Below are 11,270 nucleotides of genomic sequence, written 5' to 3'. Positions count from 1 at the left end.
TTTGTGTGAAAAATATTTTATATGTACATCATGTATAAATAATATTTTTAAAAAAGTCAATCTCATATCAACTATATAATAATTAAATTGTATTAGTCTAATTAAATAATATAAAATAGTAAATAAATTTTTTTATTAAAAATATGAACTAAAATAATTTTTTTGGTTTACTTTATTATTGAATATATTTTTATATTTATCTTATATAATTTCATATAAGTAGTATAATAATACAAAAATTCAATACATAGTTGCAAAACAAAGTTTAAGTATAAACCAATATATATATATATATATATATATATATATATATGTGTGTGTGTGTGTGTGTGTGTATCCCTGCGCGAGCGTGTATGTATGCTAGTATGAGACGAGTACTTAGATACTCATATCTACACCTATCCCCATTAAAATTTATAGATATTTATCTATACCTATACCTATACTCATATAGCATATAAATACCCAACTTGTTGCGAATAAATTTTGCAAATGTCGATCAAGTCCTTTACTCATTGTCATCCTTACAATTATTCAATTAAATACACACAAAAGATTTCCTCATAAGTGTTTATTCCAAAGTTTCTAACTTTAATTTTTTCTTTGCAAATGTTGCTTGATTAGCACCAAGGCTAACCTTTTGTAGCTAAAAATATATTGATTAATTAAATTGAAGGTCATTAGGATACTAATTAAAGAATTAAAAAAAGGTGTTATACATACTTTATTTATTATTTTTAATTAATATATTCAAGATATCCATTAAAGACTTTTATTTTCTTCATTTGGCTAGAACAACTGAAATATTGCATTTGCATCAAGTAAATTCCGTTACCCCTGTTGTAATTCCTTAAAGACTAGCACGAAGAGATTCTCCACACAAGTGCATATTCCAAGTTTGAACTTTAATTCTTCTTTTACGAAGTACTTGTAGGTGAAAAAATATTGATTAATTTTTAAATATAAGCTATTTTGGATATAATAACATAATCCAAACTCACATGTGAATTGATAGCTGCTTGGTAAGTCACAGACCAAGAATGTGCAGAATACTTAAAGGGAAAAGGCAATAACATGCAGTCACATGACTCATCTACACCATGCCAAACAAGGCAGCATAATAGCCATTACTTTTGTGTTTCCTCTATATTTCTCTTTTTTTCCACTTTATTATATAAGATATAAACATCATATGTTATTCACATGAAACAAGGTTATGATCTAATAACTTCTATAGAAGCAATAGCAACTTTCTATTTTCCTTTGCTTACAACAATCTGAGTGAATATTCTTTTGAATCAATAGATAGCAAAAGTAATCAGTATTAATAGAAAAAATGATTCTGTTTCAAGCTGTGCTCATCAAGCCAAGAAATGATGTCACCAAAAACTTGAATTATAATTTCATCAGGCTCACCCTCAAGAAGAGAATGGTAAGCATCCTTATAAAGCTTAAGCTTCTTATCAGAACAGTTTGCTTTCTCATGCAAGACTTTGCTCACTGATGGATCAGTCACAGTGTCAGCCTCCCCATGAAGGATTAATAATGGTAGAGAAACCTGTAATCACAGCCATTGCATGAGAAGATGAATAAATTTCATTGCACTTATAGAATACCTCAGGGGAAAGAGTAAAATTTCAGATTTAACAACAGTTCTAAAATTGAACACTCAATCACAAAAACACAATCACTCTACAGTTACAATCTATTAAAGCTCCAAGATATACTGTCATGCAGAGAATGACACCATTTATAGTGCTGTTAGACATAGTATGGGCATTGTATAAGAAGTTTCTCACATTTGAGCATAGTAGCATCTGCTACAGTACCATAGTTAGCTCATGTTTAGAGAGATGAATTATTCTAAGTAGATTGATATGTTGTAAGAAGTATGTAGGTATATTTATTGCCTACTTAACAATGAAAATGGGCCAATTAAGCTTACTGTAATTAAGAGAGGAAGACCAACAGAAATGTCCTATTTATGCAGTAGAGCGGTGTCTTAAGAAGCCAGAGCAAAAAGTAGTCATAAAAGGATCACTGTTTCTACAGTAACCTCAAGACATTCTTAAACATCTAGAAATTTCTAAGGGTCTTCTCTAGACACAGTTTTAGGGTTTGTAGCTCTTAGATTAGAATTTATATGCACTAGTTTCAACTATTGAACTAGGTATGGATGAAATATTATCCTATTCTAGCATCTTTCCCACCATAAACTAATGATTCTTTTGAACCTATGACCTTGGCCAAAATTTCCACTAACTTCAACCACCTAGTTTAGATGAATCAGAATATCAGAACATACTTCCTCCAATCGCTGTTCTATTTCTTGAGTAGTTTTAAGCATTTCTACGGCAGTCCGCAAGCGTGGTTTATCCTTGTAAGCAATAACATTATAGGCAGCCTGCAGAGACATTACAAAGATGTCATACCAACACACAGATTACCAATATGAAATGCATGATAAGGATTGGACAAAATTGGAGTCAATAGCAATAGGAGGTGTGGAAGGAAAAAGATGGATCTTTGGATTCACATTAGCAAACCAAAAATAAAATTTTGTCTGATTAAAAATTACAAACCTGTTCCTTCTTCTTCAAATCTCTGAAAGCTGCCTCTGCTAAATCCTTTTGTGGAACCAACTTATGCCTAGGAAGAACATTGGCTATGCCAATCAGGATATGAGTGAGCAACTTTGGTGGAACCATGTCATCTGCAATCTACACAGGTTTTCAGGTCAAAGGGAGATCAAAGGAAAGCCCATGAGAACTCTTAGCATGATTGTGTTTGAGAAAACATACCTTACACATAGGTGCAACAAGAATGGCACCATCCCATGCCTTAGGTTGTTTCAGGTGTACTTTTAATGCAACAGCTCCACCCATGGACTGTCCAAATAGGAAGCTGGGAAGAGATTGGAACGGTGGATTTTCTGCAATAGAAAAAACCAATTTTTTTGCATGAATACAGTAGTATCATACTCCCTTGGGATTATGTTATTCAACTCGTTTCCAATGTAAAATGAAAATACATGTAACATTTACAATTTGTGAAGAATGAACTTTCAGTGTTTCCATGTTATAGCCACAATTCTTGTTTCTTGGCATTGTAGAATATTTGACAGCCAAGCTACCCACATTTCTTTGAGCACATAATGAGACTTGTAAGAGACAGTTGAGGTATTTCCTTCATCAGAAACAACTTAAAGCTTTGCAACCCATCATGAGAAGAGTTCACTGATAATTCGCAGTAATTTTATTTGCAAAATGTCTATTTGAGACATGCACTTTAGCTACTACCTAAATTGGAAGATATATTAGCTTCATAGCTTGAACAAAAAATGAGATGAAAAATTTCAAGCTGATGAATTTGAATTTTCATAAAGCTCAATAGTTTCCCTTTTCAAATGTGTAATAATAATTAATCTCATGTCCCCCTTAGTTTGCTTTTCAGAAAAAAATTCCATGAGAGCTCTCTAAAACATTTTGATGTCTATTCTAGCTATCCTCCTACCCAATACCACTGCAACACACAACTTATTAGTTAACTCTCATTTTTTTGGATATTCTCCATGCATCTTTCTATTATGGAACATTATTTCATATATAGATGTAGACTGCTTTCAGAAGGAAAACTTCAAATACTTTAAACAACATAAGTAAATACTAGTTCACAGACCGCCAGGATTCAGCATAGTATTGCATTCCATGATGACTGAGAATTTCGTGACTGGGGGTTGATGGGAGTATCAGTACCTTTGATTTTTGTGTAGTGTTCAATGACATCATCAACGAGCCCGTCAAAACTGTGAATATAGGCATGGAGACCTTCTGAAAGACCAAATCCTGGATAATCCATGGCAAAAACTCCATATCCAGATAAAGCCAGTTTTCTAGCTATTCCTGCAAATAATTTCCATGATATGATTGAGTTGCTAATCCTTAAGGTTACTGAATGTAGGTACTAAATAGCTACCAGTTCTTAATACCAGCTACATGCCTTCAAAGAAAAAAGTGCAAGTGTCTCCATAACCATGACAGTAAAATACTGCTGCTTTTGGCCTAGATGCACCAGGAAGCCAACTTTTGCAGAAGATTTCAACGCCCTTTGAGTTTTTCTCATATGACTGTTGCATATCACACACATCAAGTGATCATCACATACAAACAACAAAACAGGACAATAACAAGTTGGCATTCATGATGATTCATAGCTATAGTTAGACGAAACATAAATGGCATGAAAACATTTTAGACTAAACTTCTTACCTCTTCCATTTTTATTCCACCAGATGGAGTCTGCAAAACAGCAAAGCATAAAAGAATTGATATTAACATTTAAAGGAAATCAAATTTTAGTTAAAGTGAAATAGAACATCAGATAAAATGATCACTGCACCATGTACCCTAAAAAAACTGATCCCTTCACCAAAGTGTAAATACCAAAAGCCAAGACTCTGGAGATGTCTACAAATTGATGGATTTGAAACAGCAAGGAGAGAAAAAAAAAAATAGTACCAATTTCATTGTATATGATAGTGTGTGAAGCAAAATGAGTAAGAAAGAATGAGCAGGCCACAATACTAGAGTCAAAAGGAGAAAAACCAAAATAAAAAAATAAGTTTAACGAGTATCATTCACTCAACTGTCTTAGGTATCATAAGTTCTCACAGATTGTTGAGCAGTCTATTAAATATAAGCGAAATGCTACAAATACACTTTAAGAAATTGGGTCATGTTTCAAATTTGCATTGGAAATTGGAGCAATTCTAATGCAAGTACAGTGCTCACAACTATAAAAAACTTGGACTAAGATTAAGATAACTTCAGCATCGCATTTGCCATGCTCATGCAAGAATTGTTCCAATTATTATTTTAAGGATCTTGTTAAGTTTTTAATTCCTTAAATAGTACCCTTAAGACGTTGGTTAACATTGGTTTAATTTTATTATCTTAAACATTTGATTGATTGTATCTATTAGCACTATATTTATGCAAATAATTACTCTAGAAATTGACCCTTTTTTATTTAATTATTGAGTAGCTGTGAAACATGATCACATAATAATACACTAAAAAGTGTTTAAAAGAGTGTTTTCCTAGGATTTCGCCTCTTACATTGTAATTGTATTAAAGTAAAGAAGTTGCAACTCAACTACATTCTTCTTTATCATTTTTGTTAATTTCAGTCTTTTTAAGATTGAGTTTAAGCATCTGATATATATTATGAAAGATACAAAAGTATAATATATTTTTTTTTTCTAATAAAAGCTTCATGAGTACTTTTAGATGCTTAATTCCATTCATTTCAGTAACAAAACCGTTTTTCCTTGAACCAAGTCAGCTACATTTAATAGCTTGAACAGAACACCTCCCTAACCCGCCGGCTTTACCAAAGAAGAAGAAGAAACAGAAAAGAGACTTTCCCTCTTTAAAGTTTTAACCCTCTATTAGAAATCTCAAAGTCAATGTTTTAAATCCACGTAACCATGTTAAGCCAGGTCTCAACAACCATCTATTATACCAATTAATGTCCCCAGAACTATAGAAAGAGAAAAGAAGACATCTTTTTGCTACATATCCCCTGGAAAATTACAGTGAAAAATCTGCAAAAGTAAATCTATTGTAAAATTCAAAACTAATAATATTAAAATAAACGTGAATCTATGAACATTTAAACAAAAATCAAAACACGTGAACAAAAATTTACTCAGAAAACAAAACCAAACAACTATTTTTAAAACAAAACACCGACAAATAGTAGATTGATTTCATCAACTCCTCAAACAACGACAACATAAAAGAAACAAAACCAAAGACAAACCTTAAACAGTATATGGTCAATCCCAAGCTGAACATCCTTGAAGGCCTCACGAGCACGCCTTCTAGCATCCACTCCATCCATCTTAGTATTCAAAATCTTGTGCAATTCATCATCAACCCCTGGTAGCCTCATTCTTGATACCCTTATCACCTCTCTCCTAATATTCTTCTTCTTATGGATACAAAATGCTTCTCTGAATTCTAAAGCACCCCAAACACTTTGATTTAAAGACCCAGAAACAGAATCAAAGGAAACAGACTTTGACACCAAAGCCCATAAGATAAATACGTATAATATATTAAATTAACAGAAACAAACAAAGGTAATGGGAATAGAATATTAAAAAAATCAACTTTGTATTTCACTTTTAGATTTTTAATGTACCCACCATTCAAAGGGTGGCGCATGCATCTGTAATGCTTTGTTGTGGGTCTTAGTGCAAATATGGATTTAATCATTACTTTATTGGAAACAAAATGAAATAGGATCCGCAAAATATGGAAAATCTGACTCAGGGAAACAAGGATAACGACAGCGAAAATATATTAAAAAAAATGCGATGAAAAAATAATTAGCTAAGGAAAAAAATTAAGAAAAAAACATAAAATAAGAGAAAAAAAAGTATTTTCTTTTTGGCTTTCATTTGGAATTTGCCTCACTAACGTTAGAAAATTATTTACTAAGAGAGAGATGAGATTTTTCTTAGGGTGGAAGGATTTGACTAAAGTTAAAAAGTTGAAATGGGTTTGTTTGTTTGATTATGAAATTGAATTTGAATACGTTAGCTAAGGTTAAGATTGGGAAGTGGTGGGTAGAAGGTTCTATTCCAAGACTGATGAAAGAAGAAGATGGTGGCGTCTCAGATGACGCCACTCAGAACGAGAAATTAAATCATTTTTTTTTTCAATTCAAATATAGACTTGTTAACCAGTGTCTCATTAAGAATTTGATGAAAATTTTATTATAAATTATATCAAAATATATTTTTAAAATATGAATATAAATATAATTTTTTGATAAAATATTTTACTTTTTATTTCTTAACTAATGTCCTAATTTTTTTTTTTGTTAAAATATAAGTATTTAAAGACACAACTTATCCGTATATTGTACAGATTTTAATATTATAATTATAAAATATATTAAAATATTTAATAAATTTTTTATTAATATTAATAAATATTTATTTAATTAAATAAAAATGAATTAAAGAGATTAAATTTTTAAAATAAAAATATTTAAATTATCCTTTGATAAGATAATGAAATTTTACGTTAGTATGCTGTAAATAAATCAAAGAACATATAAAAAGCAAAATTTAAAAGTTTAAATTATTTTAAATAAATAGATCGAATTTAAATTCAATTTCTCTAATTAAACACATACATTAAAATTTTAATATAATATCATAACTTAGATCTAAAAAATTAAAAATATCCAAATTAATAAAAAGGGTCAAGTAAAAATATATATATAAAAAAAGTACAAGCTCAAGTAATAAAATAAATGAATTTTTTTTATAGGCAAAACATATATTATTAAAGTAAGTTTAAGTGTAATTCAAAACTCATATATATAGAGAAAAAAAAATTAGCACTTACACAAAAAAATAAAAAGACAAAAATACACTCATGCTAAATTAAGGCAGATACAATTTCTTAAGTTCAATATCAATCAACTAACAAAATAGCTTCTCCTTTACTAACAAGTGATAACCACTTTCAGGATCTCAAAATAATAGAATCTACGACTTCCTTCTCATCTAAAACACTATTAGAAAACATCATTTTATTTCTATATAGTTACAAAGATCACATTGTACTTATTCAGACAATTAATAAACATATCACTTCTATTTTACTACAACTAACACCAACCCAAGTAAGTAAGTAAGTCGATAAATATGAAGGCAAAACCAGATTTGATATGAAATTGAGCATGTTAAAAATAAATGACTTGGAAGTTCCTTCAAATCATGGTAGAAGCAACAAGTTACATCATCAATTTGAACACCACAATCAATCAGTAAACATTTACAAGGAAGTACTTTTAACAGTAATTGCCAAGAAAATACTACACTTAAGTAGGACTTTTCCGCTCCATGACCTCTGCAAGGCATCCGTCGTAACTAATCAATACTATTAGGACCACCAAAAAGTTTAAATAGTCATAAATATGCTGATTACACTAAATAATAGCATGAAGAATCTGCCATCTATACCCATTTATCTTCTTGTAGCACCTTAATACAAATCTCATCAACAAGCTCCAACAAAAGATTAAAACTTGAGATCTCATGTTGAAAGAATCCTCTGCGCCAACTAACATCTCAAACCCACCTTGTGTCATCATGAAAACCATTTTTCAATATATAAGATTCAACATTCCTCGCTACCGCAAATAATCGCGAAAATGCCTCATACAATCACACCCCGCCTACCTACTTATCTCTCCAAAAAAAGGTATACAAACTTGCACTCACACTCCTATCCAACTTCTCATCCAAGCATGAATTCCCTTGATGAATAATCTCCAACAAATCACGCCACCACAAAGAAAATATGTTGTATATTGATAGATGTTGAATAGAAGAAGCTAATCTGCCATATTGTTTGTAGGCAAATGTACCTATCAAAAAATAATAAAAGGTTTTCAAATTAATAGTTCCCAAGTTATCGTCTTACCGAGATTATTTTCAAGTACCAAGAATAACTTAATTTGATTGTTTAAAAGTAACAGAATTGTAATGGATAAAAAACATAGCTTAATTTTAACAATAAATTAAAATAACAGTAATACAATGTATGAGAGAGATCAGATGAGATGAGCATAGAACTTATCACCTACTACACTTCTTTATGTTCTAATTAATTTAACCTGATATTGGTATTCAAATATTTGTCAATCACTCATAATTAGTTCTATTAACACCCAATGATTACGTAATGTCAATATTAATTAGTCGAGAAACCATGAAGATACTATGAGTTTGTTAATTCAATAACGATTAAAAGAAAGGAATTGAATGTGATTAACCTAGTCCCTTATCTTGTTTTATCCTATAGTTCCGTAATTACATGTAGTATGATCGCCTACAATACAACTAACTATGAGATGATAAGGGTGATTTGTAACATTCTAAATCTTTTAAATTTTAAAAGCTGCTTATTTCATTTATACAACTAAGGATACTGTATAAATATTTCATATATGAAAAATATTGTCAGTATAAATAGATAAAATATCTATTTGTAATTAATATCCTTTACAAGATTTAATAATACAAAAATTATTAAATAAATAATAGTAAGCATAAATTATAATTACTCGAAATAAATTTTTACAATAATGGTACAAAACCTGCAGTATTACATGTTTCCTATAATAATTTACAAACTGTTTGGTAAAACAAGTGGGACTCAAAATAATATGTACATGCCCAAAATTAATACATCTCAAAGACAATTTAAGTCCCAGAGCAGCCCCAAAATATATTCCAACACTAAGAATTCAGTACTAGTCGATTCCATGCCAGATTTCTATATCTGCCAAGTCTTTAGAATCGAGATCACCATTTAATCCAAGATAAAGATCGCTTAGATCAGTTGTAACTTCAGTACCAGTAAATCTTTCAAAAGTTCATTTGGATGGTCTTCCAAGATAGTCATGATCGTGATAAGTAAATAGATATGTGATGGCTGCCGGGGTTCTAACAGTACCACTATACATATAAATACACAAGGTCTTATGTATTCTATTCCTAGGAAAATCAAACGGAATACTACAAAAGAAATCCATTTTTAATGAAACAAGAATTCTAGGTTCAGTTTCTACCAAAATAACAAATTTAAAGTAACACAGTCGTTGATATTCATTAAATACATAATTTAACCTATAATGTACTGAACTATCTACTAGTCTAACTCTTTTCTGAGGCGCTGTCATCCTGATATCCTAAAAATATTAGTAAGGATGAGCTTTTATTTTATCATTTAAACACAATATTAATTTAAAGACCAACATTATAGCACGATCACAATCATAGAACACAAGGTAAGGAATCATAAAATCATGAATCTCAAAGCAATATATATCACATATACATATATTACATCACAACTCCTTACATTTCTCTCTTTCGGATATGCACTCTTAGTGCACTGTAATCACAGATATACGATGCCTTAGCAGTTCTTGAGGTCTTACACAACTAAGTAAATAGTTGCCAGTTAGCTCATGCATACGGATACAACATATACAATAACGGTCCCCTTAACAAAGGTATAGCCAGGAGTCTAGTCAGGAAACGAGTGTGAAGTCATGTGACGCATTCGCTTTCAGAAAGAATGTGTACATATGCGTGAATGTCGCTCACCACCTTACATTTTTCCCAGATTTTCTATCGTCTATAGACTCTATAACCCCAGTGTATCTCTGTAACTATTCACACTAGATCCATTCAGCTTTTTACACTTATCTCATACTTTCCTTCATACTAAACTCGTTATTCAAGTAAGAGATTTGTGCTTAGTAAAGCACTTTCAGACTAAGTTCCAAATAATAGACTACTCAAACATATCATTAACACCCAAAATCAGTCAAACATATCTTCATAACAATTCAATGTCAATCAATCATTAGAATCATACAAGAACTTATACATAGAGTACTCTCATGATTACAAAATAGTTATTATGCTTAAAATCACAAAATAAAGCCCTCCTTACCTTGAAAGAAGGTTTGTGAGGGGTTTTGGTGAAAGGACCAAGATCTTCCTAGATATCACAAAAGAGAACATTTTGAGAAGGGAGAAACTTAGAAAACAATCAAAAAGAGAAAACAAAGCTCCAAGAACTTACTTGGAGTTGATTGATGTAGTTCCCAAACTAGGATTTGAAAGAAAGTTGAGGTTATAGGGAGATTTTCTGAGAATGAAGGGTTAGAGGTCAAGAGAACGGAGGAAGAGCTCAAAACTTGGATTGTAATTCAAGTTTTCTAACTTGAAAACCCTTAAATATCTCTTGACTCGCGACAATCTCGCTGCAGCAAGTTATTCCTCGCTACAACGAAAAATTAGACAAAATTGCACTTTGCTGTCTGTCATTCTAGCTACATCAAGAGCTCCTCGCTACAACGAGAGCATTCTCGCTACGACGAGAAGATCCTCGCTACAGCGAGAGAGTATTAGAATGCTTGATTTCTAAACGCTCTTTCTCGCCACAACGAGATATCCTGCAATTTACATTATTTAAACTCTCTAAAATTCAAATAACTTCACAAATACACCCAACATTCAATGTTATAATAATAAATATAAAAATGAGGATGTTACAACTCTCTCACCCTTTAAAGAATTTTGCCCCTAAAATTCGCTAGCTTAAGAAAAGATGAGGGTAGACTTCTTTCATTTTGTCCTCAAGCTCCCAAGTAGCATCCCTTTCATTATT

The 11,270-nt window shown here is 31.1% G+C and overlaps 1 protein-coding gene across 1 annotated transcript; it reads right to left on the bottom strand.

Annotated features, from left to right (window-relative positions):
• Positions 1–1,128: 1,128 nt before the first annotated feature.
• Positions 1,129–6,411, bottom strand: LOC113867145 (caffeoylshikimate esterase). The gene is made up of 9 exons (XM_027502215.1): positions 6,212–6,411; positions 5,824–6,023; positions 4,269–4,298; positions 4,000–4,126; positions 3,756–3,902; positions 2,802–2,932; positions 2,583–2,720; positions 2,306–2,404; positions 1,129–1,558 (listed from the first exon to the last, which is right to left on the bottom strand). The coding sequence occupies exons 1-9, from the start codon at positions 6,279–6,281 to the stop codon at positions 1,325–1,327; spliced, it is 1,176 nt and encodes a 391-aa protein (XP_027358016.1). The 5' UTR covers positions 6,282–6,411; the 3' UTR covers positions 1,129–1,324.
• Positions 6,412–11,270: the final 4,859 nt, after the last annotated feature.

Source organism: Abrus precatorius, unplaced genomic scaffold (assembly GCF_003935025.1).
Source record: "Abrus precatorius isolate BTA unplaced genomic scaffold, Abrus_2018 Scaffold5, whole genome shotgun sequence".
NCBI classification, from domain to species: domain Eukaryota; kingdom Viridiplantae; phylum Streptophyta; class Magnoliopsida; order Fabales; family Fabaceae; genus Abrus; species Abrus precatorius.
This window is presented reverse-complemented; position numbering and strand designations above follow the sequence as displayed.

Coding starts and splice junctions, on each gene's coding strand:
- LOC113867145 (XM_027502215.1), bottom strand. CDS start 6,281: ATGATTAAATCCATATTTGCACTAAGACCCACAACAAAGCATTACAGA. Junction 4,127..4,268: donor GTGGAATAAAAATGGAAGAG/GTAAGAAGTTTA, acceptor GATATGCAACAG/TCATATGAGAAAAACTCAAA. Junction 2,933..3,755: donor ACACTACACAAAAATCAAAG/GTACTGATACTC, acceptor TTTCTATTGCAG/AAAATCCACCGTTCCAATCT.